This window comes from Thunnus thynnus, chromosome 3, assembly GCF_963924715.1.
Source record: "Thunnus thynnus chromosome 3, fThuThy2.1, whole genome shotgun sequence".
Taxonomy (NCBI): Eukaryota; Metazoa; Chordata; class Actinopteri; order Scombriformes; family Scombridae; genus Thunnus; species Thunnus thynnus.
Window position 1 is genome coordinate 9419717 of NC_089519.1, and position 18315 is coordinate 9438031.

The 18315-nt window shown below is 42.2% G+C and overlaps 1 protein-coding gene across 2 annotated transcripts; it reads left to right on the forward strand.

The window, feature by feature from the left end:
• The first annotated feature begins 2 nt into the window (after positions 1 to 2).
• On the forward strand, positions 3 to 18315 carry micall1a (MICAL-like 1a). Of its 2 annotated transcripts, none has more exons than XM_067584021.1 (16): positions 3 to 1508; positions 4658 to 4706; positions 7337 to 7478; positions 7737 to 7837; positions 9052 to 9200; positions 10362 to 10972; positions 11061 to 11121; positions 11324 to 11751; positions 13857 to 14206; positions 14291 to 14425; positions 14521 to 14647; positions 14971 to 15061; positions 15649 to 15722; positions 16201 to 16315; positions 16420 to 16466; positions 16779 to 18315. In XM_067584021.1, the coding sequence occupies exons 1-16, from the start codon at positions 1363 to 1365 to the stop codon at positions 16916 to 16918; spliced, it is 2766 nt and encodes a 921-aa protein (XP_067440122.1). In that variant the 5' UTR covers positions 3 to 1362; the 3' UTR covers positions 16919 to 18315. The 2 variants fall into 2 exon arrangements, with proteins under 2 accessions (XP_067440122.1, XP_067440121.1); XM_067584020.1 differs by having other exon boundaries at positions 4 to 1508; positions 13815 to 14206.

Here is an 18315-nt window from a genome sequence, read left to right on the forward strand (position 1 = left end):
TCGGCAGGCTGCCAGCGCTTCAATCAATGCAACAGGGATAGCTTGGCACCGGGGCTGGCCTGCTTTGATTAACTTCGATCGTCCGTGATGATTTTATTTGCAGTGTGCTTTAAGTTAATTGTGTCGTCGCGAGTAGCAACAGACTTTTTAAATGCAGTTTTAACCGCCATTGCAGGTGTTTCGGTTTAACGAGTGACCGAGTTAACTGGTGACTCTCAGCAGAATGAGTCGTGGTTGCTCGTGGTGACGGCAGCTTCAACAGTCTTCAGTTTTACTTAAACCAACTTTAAATACATACTCATCCGTGTTTATTATCTACGCTAACCGTTTACATAAATTAAATTGTATTCAGCAAGACGCATTCACCGTTTCTTATAATGTGGGAAACAAAGTGTAATTTAGCCTATAAATTGGCAGTGCAGTTCTAGCCTATCTTGGGATTTTATACAGTTATCCTCAATCGGAAAGTGCCCACATATACAACTAATTAACCTGTATAATAAGTGTCAAATTTCTCATAAGATGCTAGCTGCTCTGCTTATCTATATTTTTCTCCACATAAAAAGAAACTACGAAAGGTGTATGATTCTTGTTGTAGGATAAAAGGGACTAGACTAATATATATTGTATTGAACATTGAATTTAAGAGAATTTAAGGCTTATAGAAGGACACCTACGTGTTCTGCCCGTCACTACGACAACCACGGACACATTCGGCCGAAAGTCACCAGATAACACGGTCACTCATTAAATCGAAGCACCGTCATTGCACCAACAAACAAGAGCTGTGTGGCGGCTCATCTCAAACAAGGAGTAAATTGTAACCTCTGCTTCGACCGAAACGGTATCGTCTCTTTAAACGGACAAAGACAAGCTTCATTCGCTAGAAAACGGGAAAGAGAAGCTAGCAGCAGGCTACATTAGCTACTTAGCTGAGTTGGCTACGGCAAGAACTTTTTTTGGCAAGATACCGTTATCTACTTTAGATATCAGCTGTGTTTTTAATCTGCTGGGTTCTGGCCAAAGTTCCAGGTATTGGATAACATTACAACCATTGCTGTCAGAATACCTCCGTACAGCAGATACAATGGGGGCATAATGCACGTTGTAGTTGCAAATGTAAGCTAACATCTTGCTAGCTTGCAAACCATACAAGTTTTTAACGTGACTCACTGGCTGTAAATGAATGTGACGTAACTTATCCCGACATCGGGTGTTGCCTGGCTGTCGTCCCTACACCGAAACGCTGCCGATGTCTCGTGTATGACCGGAGAAGAGACTTTGTATTGTCTCCTGTCACGCCTGGGACACAAAACCATCGATTATATTTAACAGGAATACTTGGAATTCTATGACAATAGTATGATGGGATCTCTGAAGGCTCTGCAGGAGTGGTGTCGGATACAGTGTGAAAATTACAATGAGGTGGAAATAAAGGACATGTCAACGTCCTTTCGGGACGGTTTGGCATTCTGTGCCATAATACACCGTTACAGACCAGAGCTGATGTAAGTAACCCGACGTCTAATTGTATAACACTGTTATTCATAGTATAACACTGTTATAATATACTGTCATAGTTATTAATTGTATTATAGTTACTAATAATACAACGGATTTTGTACATAACACAATAACATAAGGGCTACTGATAGGGATGGTGCTGATGATAGCTGCATTAGGTTAGGTTAACAGTTATGATTTTATGTCAACCTTGATGTTGCACAAAAGATGCAGCTTTAGGAGTGACTGGCTGCTAACTGTTGTCTTTGAACTTGTATTCAGACTGATATGATAATCCAGTCAAAATACACACTCAGTTTGAACTCATGAACATCATGCTCCAAATTATTTCATGGTAAGTTTTATAAGGACTGGGATTGTGTAAGACTCCTATCAACAAAGATGAGATTAGATTTCTGATTCTGTCAGTGGTTAGATAACTTTTCATAAACACACAAGCAACAACTTTGCCATTTGTGTTTTTATGTGTTTGTATGTTTTAGTAATGTGCATGCATATGTACCATAGCCAAAAGCACCTGTAATAATATTTTTATACAACATTACAGAGTGAGAGACCAGTGTGCTGTAATTAACGTAGTCTGACAAGCCATGTAACATGTCTGTAACAACACACCCCTCCTCCAGGCATTTTACACCTACACACACAGATCAGACTCTACACAGCCACAGTTTCAGTGTGATTAAAATAAATGAAAACAGGGTTGAGGAAATGATAGATAGTCTCACATACAGTTCCGTAAGTTCAACCAGACATTGCTGGTATGTGTTGTTTACTGAGGCGCAGCCTGACACTCTCATCACTTCCATCTCTTATATAAGAGGGCCATCATGTATTAGATCCTCACCAGGGCTGGCAGGGTGTTGCAGTGCTGATCGAGACAGGTGAATCATTTAATTTGAAGCGTTTCCATTATTTGCAGTGTGACAGGAAATACACACAGAAACTCTGACCTTCACATGACTCACATTAGACATGCAAATCCGTGGAAAAGCACTAGTCCTCCTGTGTAGCATAATGTGGCTCTGTGTGTAGCTCAGTGGGTAGAGCATGATGTTGACAGCATCAGGATTAGTGGTTTGATTCCTACTGCAAACAGCTCAACTCAACGACCCTTATTGTTGTAGGAGGATTGTGTAAATCATCCAGTAAATGGCATGTTATGTCCCTCCTCTGTCCTGGAGGAGAAGAAATGTGATGCGACGGAATGATTTCAGACAATAAGCGTCTTGCTCATGCTGCTGTCTACCGCTCAGATGATCCCGACTTTTGTGAGCAAATTGGACTACGCTTGGATGGTACTGGAGCAAACATTCACTGGACCACTCACTGAAGGACAAGTCAGTGAAGTGGAATTTATCTACATACACACACACACACACACAGCACAGCAGTAAAGCTGAAAGTACAAGAGTGGACAATTCCTAAACACCCAAGCTTTTCAGCTCTGCCTCTTCAATTTGTGCCCCAGCATGCCTCCCTGTTCAGTTCTCTGTGTACAGTAGCTGCAGCGGCCGGTCGAACTCGCTCTGATCCAGACAGACAGTCCATCAGGCTAATCTGCAGCTGAGACCTCCGCCTGTCAAACTGGATTTAGCTCTAATGCCGGGCTCGGCCATTGTAGTGCTGCTCTGCGCTCTGCAGCCAATGTATTCTCATCAAAATACATTACAGAGATGCAGCGGAGAGACGTTAGTACAGCAATGGCCTCATCTGAATTTCCTCAGCTGAGACCAACTGTCACTCAACCCACTGAAGAGGGACTTGATATTATGACTGCAGGACATAGTCTGTGGCCTAGCTAACCAAAGTGCATGGGACAGTGCCATCAGAATCACATTTAAATTCAATAGTGCTTAATATGCAGCTCTTGTTCACAATTTATCAGACACTTTAGATCATTTTGCCGCAGTGACTTAAAACGTTTACAGAATGCACGTTTGTCTCACCTGCTCCTCTACTAAAACTATTTTTGGTATTTGAGGTATTTATAAACTTAACTGTCACGACATGATCAAATCCCAATTCTCTATATTCACAAGTAAGCGCAAACCTTTTTTTATCCGACTGAACCAGATTTAGCAGATATACTGGTCCATCCAGGTTTTGATCATGTGGATTTTCAATGTCTCACACACACACACACACACACACACACACCTTCCGTCAGCAGTGCTCTTTCCCAAAATAAACCCTTGGAGTGAGACTCGAGTCACAGTGGATTAAGTTCGCAATTCAGATTACACACTACACTCCATCATCCTTGTGAATGTCGGCAGGTTCCTCTGTTCTGTGAGGTCCGAAATGCCAAACAACAGTTAAAGAAACATTTTTTAAAAAAAAATTTGCCACTGTTTTAGCCGGCTATGTTAGTAAATCTGACACAGCGGACCTGTTTTGACACGATCTTGATATTAGAGCCGCTGCTCAGTGTGTTTGTGACCATGGGAACTAGATTAGAGAGAACACTTCTCTCTTTGTGCGACTCCCAACACGGAGCTCATTCAGAGAGTTTTTCCTTCTTGAGAGTTCCACATGGTGCTGTTTTTTCCGCCATACTGTTGTTCAAACTACCACACACTTTTGCCAACATACCTTCACTTATGCAAACAAACACAATGTCATCCTGGAAACACCTCAGACATTTTCCATTTTTACTGCAGGATGTTTACTGGCGAGAGCCTGGCTTTAGTTCCTCGCTCCAGGCATTTCAAAGCCGAGCCTTGTAATTATCACCCCATCGCTCCTGTTTGGTGCCGCTGCTTCTTCCCTTTTGTCCTTGCGGGTTTTTCATAACAGTCATCATTTATGTGTGGTTTGGGACCGTTGTCTACTGGACCAGTTGTGAAGCATGACTGCTCACCAATTCCATCTGTCATGCTGTCAAGCCAATAATAGCGTTTTGATGGTTCATAACATAAGTGGAAATAGGTCAGAGATCTAAATACAGTTCTCTCCTGTATCAGCATGGCTTGGACAGTTATTTCTTTATGGTGTTGCCCTAAAAGGAGATACCATGAGTTGTGGTTGTTGCAAGCTGTATGACAGTACACTGACTGTACTGAGCTGAGCTGCAGCCTCATCTCAAATGTTGTTTTGAATTTTAACATTTGTTTCTGTCTTGTCACTGCAGAGATTTTGGCTCGCTGTCTAAAGAAAATGTCTACGAGAACAACCAACTGGTGAGTCAATTTTACAGCCTTATGTTTTGAGGTTTGATGTTGTGTTGGATGATACTGTTATTTTGCGTGACACCATGCTGTGTTTCCCCTCTGCGCCTAAAGAGTGGCTGAATTAAATCACCTGTTGGTGCACCTAACTGTTATCTGTCACTTAGCTTCAGCCGTTGCATCTGTTAATGCGTGTGCTTTACTCAGCCCTAAAATAATTAACCCTTGTTACATGCAGCCACGGCGGGTCTGACTTAAGTGTATTTGACTGTCTGTGTGGAGAACCGTGTTACTTAATCCTGATGAATCCCGACTAGGAATAAGTAAGAGCATACAGGGTGAGGAGAGAGGAGAAAACTCTTGACATGAGCCTGTGGAGAGACTATCTGGGATTGAAAGTCCAAAAGTGCTTATTTTGCAGCTTTACATTCTAAGTGGGTTGAAACCAGCTCAAAACTTTTTAAAACATGTTTCTCTGGTTGGGTTTTTCCACATCATCTGTAAGCCAACAGGACATTGAGGGATGAAATGGGAGTCTCCTCATTTTCAGGCTGAGCTAAGCTTTGGCAGGTCCTTGCTGCTGTTGACATTCTTTTTATCCTGCAGCTTTCAGGGGAAGTGAAGCAGTTGGTGGTAGCACCAGAGACAAACTCCCAGTCTGCTGGCTGTCATTGTAGGTTTTTAAATAAAGCAAGAAATTCACTGTATCAATAAGGTATGACTGTAAATGTAGAGAGCATGCAAAGCTCCTATGTCAGGTTTTACCCCTCAGATTTGTTCCTGGTTGTCTCTCCAGGGTTTACTAATTCCCCTTTCATACTGTAGAAATATACAAGGGCACTCAACCCATGTTTGACCCTTTTCATATGACTGCTTTCACATGTTAATCTCTTAGCCTGCTACTATAGTTCACACACTGCTGCTAACAATAGAATCTCAATGAATTATGTTACAGAGGTACAAATAAAGCCACTGTAAGTTTTACTTCCCTCCATAGGGTTTTCCCTGCCTATCAAACTCAAAGGCGGGCTGCCTTTGCATTACTGGCCACCGCCTTTGAAAGTGATGTTGATGGAACGAAAAAGGCTGAACGCAACTGTGAGGGCAGTGCAGCACCTGGACAGTCTACAGCTTTTACACGCTAGAATGATCTTGTAGCTTATCTTCAAAAAATGCAGCGGTTGCTGTTGATTTACTGATTAAATAATTACTTTTGCGAGACGAACATGAAGTTTATTGTGAACTTTCTACGCCGTCACTCAGAGACTAACGTTAGCAGAGTAGAGCAGTGATCAGCAGTAACAAACAAGACTGGCTGACCAACGCACACTGCAGCATTAAACAACTTAAACCAACTCTGAGGTGAAGGACATAAGTCGGTGCTCAGTCTGTTTCACCTCATAAACCCTGCGCCTGATCAGCGTCTTGGACAGCGATGTCTTTCCCCGGAACTAATGGTGCAGCAGAGAGGCTGCTGGAGACAGGACGTTAATAACACTTAAGAGCACTCAGACTCCACCTAGTTTTGTTATTCCCATACAAGCAGGAGACTGTAAGATGCTTTCAAATTAATTAATTAATTAATGCAGTTAACTTTTTAAAATAAAAATGCTGCAGACCATTTATCTTATCTGCCATTTCTGTTTCATATTGAACTTCAGTGGACTAAGGACATCAGTGGATGGTTTGGCAAACATGGAACTGGAGCAAGAGACTGGAAAGTGTACCCAAGTATCATGATAGTATTGAACCAGGAGATAAGCATATCATCCCAGGCCTACAAAATCAACATCTTTTGTCACAACCTTTATTTTTTATCTTTTTGTATATATATATATATATCTTGGTATAATATTGAAATCCCTATGGATCATGATTTTTTTCGCACAACACTCTAAAGGTGGTCGAACAAACTGTGTACGCCACACCATGCACGTTCTCCAGCCTTTGCCACCTTTGTCTCAAACAAATCCAGGGAAAACCCTGCATCATTAGTGTGGAACATTCATTTGTTTTAAATAAACTGCAGCAAAGTAGGTCATTAGACCAAAGAGAGAACCAAGAAGAGAGAACTATTCAGCCATGAAGCAGGTGTTATTTAAACAGTGCAGTAAAATGCATTTTGATTCATTCAGTTCCACCTTGTTCGTGTGTACCGTTTGTTGGCTGGATTTCAGTATCGTGTGACGGCCAAGGATTGTATCCGGGTTGTTGTGTAACCTAACTCACATTCCCATTTCCTCAGTGGAATTTTTCATGTGACTGATGGATATCCTAAAGGGACAAAACATGACATTATGAACCAGTGATGATGGTATAACACGCTAATAGTTTGGAAGCAGAGTTATGTTACTCAGGGTGTCGTGTACCTGCTGGTTGCTGCACACATGCATCATTCTATCCTCACTTTCAGTATGTTTATGTGGAGACAAATTACTGGAGTGTGCATTATTTATTTGATAGCATCATTAAAGGATAGTTTGATAGTCTGCTTAAGTCTCCAAGGTTTACTGAGAATCATTGGCATGCATGTATTGGCATGCTTATTGTTCCTCTGCTCCATACTTATCTACATCTTCCTTATCTCCTACCCTTCCTACTGCTCCGCCCTGCCTCCTTTTCCCCTCTTTGATACATTGCAGGCGTTTGAAGTGGCCGAAACACAGCTGGGAATTCCAGCCCTGTTGGATCCAGAGGACATGGTTTCCATGAAAGTGCCTGACAGGCTCAGCATCATCACCTACGTCTCCCAGTACTACAACTTTTTCAATAACAAGTCTCAAGGTTGGTTCACTGAATCGGGGCTTTCACTTGCAGCAGTGTGAACTCCCTTTAAAAAAAAACAAAAACATTTTTGACTATACATTTGACAGATCTATTCATTTATTTAACTAAAATGTACATTTAGCATGTTTTTCATCAGATAATAATTTCAGAGCCATAAACACTGTCCGCCCCCCGCACATCTTGACATAGAGCAGCTTAACTTACATAGTTTATAGTTAGTTTATATAATTTAATTGATGACTTCTTCTCCTGCAGCAAACCCTCCTTGTATGAAGAGGCTTAGTTCGGTCAGTCACAATGAGCCAGCCCAGAAAAGGCCTCCAACCCCTTTAGAAGAAAAAGCGGTTGAGTCTGAGGTAAGAACAAGACTTGGCACCAGGAGAATGTACATAGAGACCAGCAGGAATCACCCTCATGCATGTGTTCAGATTTTCTTCAATTTCTGTGGCCTGGTAATCTTAAGGCCGCACTAAACTCTACAAGCTCTGCATGAAGTTTCCACTGCAGCTGCATGTTAATTTATTCTTCAGGTTTTATTTTATTAACGAAGTCCTGTAGTGGACTGGATAAGCACACTGAAACCTCACATGCTGTAATACTATATTGGTGTGTATCCGAAGCCTTGGAAGATATAAGTATAATTTTGCATGTGTTGTTTGGGGGTATTGAATCAACACATCTGTACAATACAAATCCCATCCTGCCGTTTCAGTACAACAATGTACAATAAGCACGAATGTATTTTATAATTACTACTTCCCTGCGTGGGCTTTGTGTTGCACAGCAGGGGAAAAGCAAAACAACAGAGGTAGAGTAAGTCTATAAAGATAGCCTCTGTATCCTGTCTCTCTTTTCTTTCGCATGCCCTCAACTTCTTTCCTCCATCCCCGTACTCCCATGTACTGGCATCCTCCTCTTCAACTTCAACCGCCCCCCCCTCCCTCCCCCCTTCTTTAGATGGAAATCCATTCCACTCCCTCCTCTTCCTGTTCTTCTTCCTCCTCACATCTGATCCCCCCTCCACTCTCTGGTCCTGAGCCTAGGCAGTAGGATGGGGGTGGTGGGTGGGCTAGGAGGTGAAAGCAAAAACAGATAGGTCAGTCTTTTTTAACCACCTTTTGTACATAAATGACTAACATTGTATTATCCTAACACTGTGTGCCAAGTTTTTGAATATGCTGCTGCTAACCCCTTTATTTATTCAACTCAAATAAAAAGCCCAAATGCCTGATACAATATATCCATCATATCTAAAATATATGACTCCCAGATGTACTAACCCAAGCTGTTTGGATTTTTTACTAATAAAAACTTTTATCATGACCTACATTTTTATATCAATCAGATGATGTTTTAAAATTAAAAAGAAATGCAGTAATGAATCAATGAGAGTAGATGTTACCATAACAAGTAGATGTAGCAAGCTAAACAGAAGAATCCACATCCTCAAATCCTGACTCCGTGTTTGATCTCCCCCCTCCTCCCCCATTGCTCTCCATCTCCCCCCTTCCCCCCCGACGTCTCCACCATGTCCCCTCCCTTCAAACAACGTCCCGGTCGCTTGCACTAGCTGAACAAACCTGCCGAGGCAGGTATAGAAGCGGTTGCAGCGGTGAAGCGCAGCACGCTCAGCAGCACCTGCGCCGCCTGTCAAAAACACGTCCATCTGGTGCAGAGGTTTCTGGTGGACGGCAAGCTCTACCATCGCAACTGCTTCAGGTGAACACTGCAGCTACTGACTACTGTGTGTCTCACACACTGTTCTTAACCATGAGTGAATTATGTTGTGGTGCCGTAAGAACTCAATGAAAACTCTTTTAAGTTTCTTGAAGTTATAATCCCTGAAATTTCAGTCCTGGTTGATATGGCAACACCTTTGTTTACTGGTGGTAACAGCAAGTGTGGTTTAACACTGCAGCAAACACAGAAATACAAGAGAAACGGATGTATCTCTTAACAATGCAGCCAAACAAACTCTAGTCATATTAAAGGGGAATTCCACTGATTTTACACATCAAAGTCTGTTTACAAAGAAATATTACTGCATATGTTAAAATATTTCCATTAGTCTGTGTTGGTTGGCGCTGAAGACTGCAAGTTTGAAAATTAAAAAAAAAATCTTGGGGTGTGGAGTTGGACAGAGGTGAGCTACCAGACCTCTGTAGCCCGCTCCTTAACTATGCTTGAGGCTAGCAGCACAAGGCTACATTAGCAGCTACTGTTAACACACCTGAATCTGTACACACGAGTGAATCGAGTGGAGTTGCTGTGTGGGTAATGCTGGCAGCAGGTTTTGACACAGAAGAAGAAGAATGATATCTCTGGTTCTGCTGCATCGACTTTTCTCCTTTTTATAAAACTATCCATTGTGAGTCTGACAGTGTTATAGTAGTGCAGTGCTAAAACAGTGGAGTACTCTTTTGATAAAGACGTCATTGTGCCATCATGGATGTAATACATCCATGCATGCTATAAGCAACCCCAATCTGATTTCATGCTGCAAACTGTGTGAGTGGTTTTCCACACAACAGCAGTAAAAGGCATTAGTTACCTTGTGGAGGAGTTAGAGTTGTGCAGCCAGTCACCTGCAGCTATTTATCTTGTTGCTCACTGTGGCTTGAATGGCTTTTTGCCTAAAAAATGCTAACCATAAACAGTATCTAAAATGGGGTTGATGTCATAAAAATCTTAAGGATTATAACTTTAACAGCAGAAAGAAATGAATCAACAGTTAGATTTTGCACATATAAAGGAATACCAGATTGCTGTGTGTATTATTTTGTCACATTTGTGCTTGTGATCATCTTGTGGCTTTTTATCTCAACAATATCTATCACCTGTTGTAGAGCTTACTGTCCTCCTGTGTCATTGTCCTCTCAGGTGCACCGAGTGTCATAGCACTTTGCTTCCTGGATCCTACAAATTAGGAGGCGACTCTGGGGCGTTGGTCTGTACACATCACCTCACAAGGCATATTTTAGCCGATCAGAATGGCCGGCCAGATCTTAGTAAGAGACCTGCTGTAGTTCAGTCTGTCAGGATTGGTCGCAGCACGACCCCTCACACCTTGGCCTCTGAGAGGGACCAGACAAAGATTCCACCCCCAGTGAACAGAGCAAATGATATTGACGTGCCCGCCAACAACTCTGTCACAGTCACTCCTGTTACAACAAACAAAGCAGACTCTTTAGAAAACACAAAAGAGATGGACGAGAGTGAAGAGACAGAGGAGAAACCACGTTCTTCTTCTCCTCCCAACCCTTTTGACGAGAGCGACGAGGAGGAGGAGGAGGATGAAGGAGTAAAAGAGGAAGACACTCAAACACCAGACAAACACAAGGCCAACGGGGACATCCCTTCTGCACCCGTCAGTCATCAGGAAGGTGTCAGTCGGCCAGTGCCGGCTCCCCGCCGGGTGTCTGAACCCGCCCCTCCTCCTCGCCCTTGCCCTCGGGTCAGGCTACCACGCACAGCAGACAGCCTCATAGTCGGTGCGTGATCATTGCAGAATGTAAACGATTGTGAAGATGAAAATAGAATTTGTTGATATTCATCCTGACATTTTATCTGGAATCACAGGTGAACATCAGAAGCCTCCGACTCCTCCCAAACCTCGAGAAAGATCCCAGTCTCCTGGAAGGTAACAGAATTTCTATTAAAACCTTGTTTCCTGTCCATTTCTTTCATTTCATCTACCTCAATCATATCATCATCTGCTTTCTGTCTGAATACTGAAAAGCATCTTGTCACAGCATGTAATCATTTGACCCTCTGTTTGGATGTATCGTGCTGTCTTACCCTCTGTAACCCCTCCATCCCTATCTGTGTATTTCACTGTCCAGCCTGTCCAGTGGCACCCATAAACCCAAAGACCCGCCTTGGCTCGCCCTGGTCCAGTCAGAACACAAGAAGAAGAAAGCCCCTCCCCCTCCCCCCGCAGGACTGGCAACACCTCCCAATGCAGGCTCTCTGTCCTCTCTCAAAGGCGAGGGCTCCAGACCCAGCACGCCCCCTCCGCCCTCCAACCCATTTGACGAAGACGACGACGATGAAAACGAGGCAGAGGAAGAAGAGGGGAGTGAAGGAAGTGCGATTCCACCCACACTGGCGGCTACTCACCCGTGGTACCGCATCACTCAGTCAGCTGAGGCCACAGGTGCGGACACCCCCCCCAATGGAGGAAGCACGTCGCGCTCTGCCAGCCCAGGGAGCGGCAGGAGCAAGAAACGGCCGGCACCGCGTGCTCCACAGCCACCTGCCGGTAACCAAGGTGAGGAAATGTCAGCTAGCCGCAGCATTGCATTGTACAAACCCTGAGAAGGTACCTCATTTTGCCTTCTGTTCCTCTATAGCAATGAAATGCAAAGAGGTCACCTGTACTGTGAAACCACCTCACCTCAGTCAGTCTGTACTCACAACTTTGTCCATCTTATGTGAGAATTATAGCTATTTTTATACATTCTTCTGTTTATTGGAGCAAATGTAATTGGAGAAATGAATGTAAACACAGTAGATAATGTCATTTAATGTTAGAACTCTTTGAGTGCATAGGCTGTATGTTAGGACTAGTTCAAACCAAAGATTCACGATGAGATGAAACTGTTTTAGAATGTTGTGGGGAAAAGCAGCAGCAGTGTGAACCGGCCCGTCTCAGCTCGACTGAAGCTGGCTGATGGCGTTGCTTGTCACGTTGCCAGTGGCTGGTTTTAGAACATAAGGCAGGTCACCTGTTTCAACAGCCAATCAGCTTGTAGCGAAGTCAGCTGATTGAAATGGCAGAGTTTTGGACGGAGGAAAAGAGAGCCTTGACCCTCTTTTTTTTTGTTTGTTTGTATTTTCATGCTTTTGCCGTTTCATCAATACTAGAAATGCAACTGTAGCAAGTAACTCACTATCACTATCATTCATATTTTAAGATGCTACAAATTATATCCAGCTACAAAAAAAAGCCTGAAAAGCTGCCAGATAGAACAGAAGTACAGAGTTATTGCCTTGGGAACGATACACTGTCTCGTCTAGTCACATTGGTGTAAACTGGCAGGTTTTTCAGACCGGTGCATTGCAAGTAGTTGCAAGTTTCAACTTGTCTCGTCATGAATCTTTGGTCTGAACTGGGCTTTAAGGATTATTGTCCTGCTATGTGACGAGTGCTGTCCCATGAGTTTTCATGTATTTGCTTGTGTTTGTGCTGGTAAAATGTCTTTTTAGGTGCTGTACAGCTACAGTGCTGGTTTCATAACAGACTCACTGTACTATTTTGCAAATTGCAACCAGGCCTTTCAATTCTTGAGGCGTACCATGGGGTTTATTTCCTGTGGTGAACCTCTGAGGTTATGCTGATGTAGTCTTGTTTTTGGCCTCGTCACTTACTGTGCATCCTGAAGAGTTTTCTTGACTGAAGTTTTTCTTATCCTTCTGTCTAGAGCTGCAACGATCGACAGATAATTTATCACCAACTATTTTGAGTAATTTTTAAAGAGAAAAATGGTAAAATTCTCTGCTTCCATTTGAGTCTTTTCTGGTTTCTTTAGTCTTCTGTGATACTGAACTGAACATCTTTGGGTTGTGGACTGTTGGTCAGGACAAAACAAGACATTTTAGGTTTCATCTGCTGATTTGGGAAACAGTGATCAACATTTTTCACCATTTTCTGACATTTTAAAGACCAAATGACTAATCGATTAATGGATAAAATCATTGAACAATTAATTTTTAATGAAAATAATCATTAGTTGCAGCCCTACTTCTGTGATGCACTACGGTAGTTGTCAGTGGTTCTTCACATCTGCTCATCAGTGTGTTCTTGCTTCACACTAATGTACCGCACAGTTGATTTGCATCATTTTTTTCTGTATTTCTGATTGATTTGTTAAAAAAGCCTGCATGACTGGCATTGTCCATGAAGTAATTATGAAACAAGTTACACCTGCCTAGCATTTAGCAGCCAGTCATAAAATTACATTTACTCCCCTGTTATCGTGAGTTTATGTACAGTTTAGATAACTGAAAGGCTTCAGTTCTTACATGGTACATTTCATGTGGATTCTTGCAACCTCAAATCGAAAAATGAAAGTTGGCACTTCCACCTCATAGATATTGTTTCGCTTCAGCTGTGCAGGAGTTCAAAGTACAGCACTAACAGAACAAAACGTTGCCTGCATCAAAAACACTGATGGACTAAAAACAGGAAGAGTGAGATCTTGGTCGTAGATATTCATTGTTTTTTTTTGTCCTTCCCTCCCCATCCTATCTCCATTTCAATCTATTCCAACTATTTTAAATCTGATTTCATTTCTGCTCTTCGTTTTTCACTGAACCCTCTTTCTTCCTCAGTTCTCATTCACTCTCAGCCCTCCTCTTGCTCTCCCTCTCCAGCTCTCAGCATAGAGAGTCTGTCCTCTGGCTCAGACCACAGCTCCTCCCAGCCCCCCTTGGGTGGCAGTGCCAGCAGCGACCAGGAACACTCCTTCACCAAAAGCGTCTCAGAGCCTTCCATCTGTTCACCGTGCAACTCTACAGCCTCCCCTTCCTCCTCCTCCACCGAGCGTCTGCCTCATCCTTCCCCGAGCCCCTCCCCTTCCCCCATGCCGTCAAACGCCAGCTCAGCTCCGGCCACCCCACAGACCAGTCGCAGCTCGGGGACCAAAGGGGCTGGGGCCCCCCCACCACGACCCACAACGACCCCCAGTCCATTGGCCTCAGGGGCTGGCCTTGCATACAACAAGGTAATAAGACCACCACCAAATAAGCAATATAAAGCAATAAACTTTACACATTATATTCCAGCTGTGTCTCTTTTCTCATTTTAGAGGATTTGTAAGGAGAATCCGTTCAACAGGAAAGCTTCTCCCTCCCCTGCTAAATCCAAAACCAGACCCCCAAAAGGCCCTCGTCCTGCCAGACCTCCGGCCCCTGGCCATGGCTTCCCACTTATCAAACGCAAGGTACAAAAACTCAAGACAGAATATATGTTTTCAAAATAGAGAGCATGTGTCGAAGAAGTAGTCAAATAGTTAACCCCATCCAAACGTTCACCCAGGTGCAGTCAGATCAGTACATCCCAGTGGAGGACATCCACGGAGAGATGGGTCAGCTGGAGAAACAGCTGGATGAGTTGGAGCAGAGAGGGGTCGAGCTGGAGAAGAAGCTGAGAGACAACCCAAATGGTATCACATCACAGTGCTCCTAAGGGAATTGTACTGGTTGTAATTTTTCATTTTAATATGTAACAACTCAAAGATATGAAACTATCCCCACATGTGGTGCAGAGGAAAGTTTCTCTATATGCAAAATTGAAACAATACAGATATATTACTTTACAATATTAGTTCATCTTATATACAAATAATAAGATTTCTAACGAGATAATATGTCACTAAGCCAAGATGATTGGATTTTGCCTGAAAGACCAACAGGTAATACTATAAATGTAATTATATGTGAGTATTATACTCAAGTATATATGTGTGTTCCTCTGCTGTGCTTTCAGATGAGGATGAGGAGCACCTATTGGTGGACTGGTTCACCCTCATTCATGAGAAACACCTTTTAGTCCGAAGAGAAGCTGAGCTGGTCTACACGTAAGTATCAAACTGCAGCAGGAAGAAAACGTTAGAATCATGGGACTTGAATACCAGTCAGCCATCAGAGTAACACTCCACCCGCATGACTATGACAATGCAAATTTGAAGCAGTTCCTGAAACAGCAATGTTGACTGGAAGTTACTTTTAGTATCAAAACAGTATCAAAATGTTCGAAAACAAGAAATAAAAAAAAACTGACTAGTCATGCATGGTCAGTACATCACAAACACTGCTGCAGTATTTTTGTAAATTTCCAGAAAATCCTGTCATGCACGAGTATGTTGCATGTGCTGGGCTCCTTGAAAACTGAATTTGGGTTGCTCAGTCAGCACTGACATATTCAGTGCAGATAACCACCAGACTGTGGGGAAAAATTGAGCTCAGTTATTTATGGAGAATGAGATGTTTTCCTCTGCAGCCTTTTTTATTTCACATCATTATATTTTTTGGAAAAAGACAAGTAGTTTTCAAAAAAGTAAATCAAAGTTTACCAGTTTGTAATGTGTGTGTGTGTGTGTGTGTGTGTGTGTGTGTGTGTGTGTGTGTGTGTGTGTGTGTGTGTGTGTGTGTGTGTGTACTGCAGGGCGAAGCAGCAGAATCTGGAGGAGAGGCAAGCTGATGTGGAGTACGAGCTGAGGTGTCTTCTCAACAAACCAGGTGTGTTCTAGTCAGATTCAATGGCCTCATGTGTTTGTTTGTTATACTTGACTCATGTTACAAAGCAATAAACCGCCACATCCACTTTTCATTTGACCTGTTATTGTAATGTAATCTGTGTGTAACAGCGGCACACAGATTACATTAAACAATAACCACTATAGTCTTATTATCTGTAACAGAAAACAACAGCATTTCCACACCTGTTCAATAAAACTTACACAATTATACAGCATTTGCTTCATTATATTCTATAACATCTTTGTTTTTGTGCTATTAACAGGAACTAAACCCCTCAAGTAGTACTTAACATATGCTGATTAGTCCGACACTGATCAAGAGAGGACTTTCTGTTGACAAAATGCCAGTACACTTGTTATTCTGTTGTGATATTAACTTTGTGAAATCACCAGGTATGTTACAACAACTGAAAGAAGAAACCCTATGTTAAATCTTCCATCATCCCTTCCTTCCTCAGAGAAAGACTGGACTGGTGAGGACAAGAACCGGGAGGAGGAGCTCATGGCTGAGCTCGTTACCATCATTGAAGAGCGAAACCAAATTGTCAACAACATGGACCAGGACAGACAGAGGTAATCAATAAGCAGCAGTTACAGTGTACCTGTGCAATGAACCAGAGTGTATTAATAGGTGATACTTTGCAACTACCAGCAATCTAACAGCTCTTCTGTCACAGGGAAGAAGAGGAGGATAAACTAATGGAAGCCATGTTGAAGAAAAAAGGTAGGATGACATGCCAGCAATCTGTTAAGTCTTGTGTGAGGATTTGCTGCTTTTCTAATTCTTATGTGACAGTGAATGGAAAAGCTTTGAGTTTTGGACTGTTGGTTGGACAAAAAGCTATTTGGAGACGTCACTGTGGATTTAAGAAAATTATGATCAGCATTTTCCATTATTTTTTTACATTTATAGACCAAGAGATTTAAACTTAAAAATGACAAGAGATAAAAATCACACTAGAGTGATGTGTACTATGTGCCATGTGAAGCATACCTTAATTTTACCTTTTAATTTTTCCTTTTTCATCCACATCAGACTTCCATAAGGATCCGGACAGCGAGCAGCAGCAGCAGAAGAAAAAAGGGGCAAAATTCAAACCCATCAAGGTTCTCAAGCGGCTGAGCCATAAAGGAGAACCTGGTAAAAGCCCCAGCCCCCGCAAGGAGAAAAGCTGAACAGCTGAGAAAGGACACATTCTCCTCCAAGAGGATATGAGACTATTTTAAAAAGAAAATACGAAAAGGATGTGAGAGAAGAAATAACATCAGGTCAAGGAGAAAAGATGAAGTCTCCTCTAACTGATACTAATAACTTGAAGTGCAATCCAGAATCCACCCTGCTCACGTCTTACTTGATGCTCTTCCAAAAAAAGTCTGTTTTAAGTTGCCTTTATGTGTTTTTGAAAGAGACAGTATAACAACTCAAGTGCTTTAAGAGCGAATGCATTCGTACGTGTAAGCTCCTCGACCATTCAAGCTAGTGAAGCATAGAGTAGGTTTCTAAATTACTGCACTGATTTGTTGTATGTCGTTGCTTCACTATCCCTGCCTTCATCAAAGTTCAACAAAGATTCATCAGCTGGATGCAAGTTAATCCCTGATATCCATTTAGGTTTAACATGTTCTATCTCATCAAGTTCTCATCCCGACTTGTTCGTCTGCTCCTCGTGTCCAAAGGTCAGTAGATGGATATGTGAGAAGGTTTTACTCCCATGTCTTGCTTGAGCCTGTGGTACTAGTGAAAGTAAAATGTTGGTTTTTTTTTGTTGTTTTTTTAAAATAAACGTTGCTTTAAATTTTGCAACCTCTACCCTTGAAATGATCAATCAACAGTGGATACCTGAGCTCCTCTAGCTGCTATGATACGGTCATTTATGGTCTCCTTGTATTTAGTCTCTTCAGCGATAGTTCTGCAACGGTATCATGTATGTAAATTCATCATCAAAGACACCGTGGATGAACGTAGATACAGTATTTATGAGTGTGTCTGGAAAAAAAGCGATTGATTTTAGAAAATGTGAGGCGTGGAGGAAAGCGTTAGAGAAAGTATTAAACTGCTAGAAAGTTTTATTAACATGAAAGGTCACACATGCAATAGTGAATATTAGAAAAGGCAGATATATTTTAACAACTGTAGAAAAAAAAAACAGTTTATAAGCGTTTTAACTTTTGGGGAAAAGCTGAATATGCAATCATTAATTTATATTTTACTACGCCTTTCTGTGTGTTTCCATGTTTTGCCTTAACAGTGGATAGGAACAACCTTTTTGTACGAGTGCCATTAATTTAATTGTGTACATGTGGATTAATGTCATCTGTCCGAGCTCATGTAAATGTCTGTTTGCTCATTCTGTAATTGTTTTGTCGTTTAGATCGTCTAAGTGTATTTATCCTCCATTTGAGATCTGTTGTGTGTTTCTGCTCTGTGCCTGTCTTCCTGTCCAGCTGAAACTAAGGGCTTCTGCAGCGCCACATTTCTGTCAGCTATTCATCGTCCTAAAACGGCAGCAGGATTCTAAAAAAAAAAATACTGACACTGGAAGACAGACGAATAAAATAAATTCATGCAAGTA

Excerpts from the sequence above, each read along its gene's own strand:
- micall1a (XM_067584020.1), top strand. The coding sequence starts at position 1,363 with ATGATGGGATCTCTGAAGGCTCTGCAGGAGTGGTGTCGGATACAGTGT. Across the intron at positions 15,062-15,648 it reads GAAGCTGAGCTGGTCTACAC|GGCGAAGCAGCAGAATCTGG; the intron begins GTAAGTATCAAA and ends TGTGTACTGCAG. Across the intron at positions 15,723-16,200 it reads GTGTCTTCTCAACAAACCAG|AGAAAGACTGGACTGGTGAG; the intron begins GTGTGTTCTAGT and ends TTCCTTCCTCAG.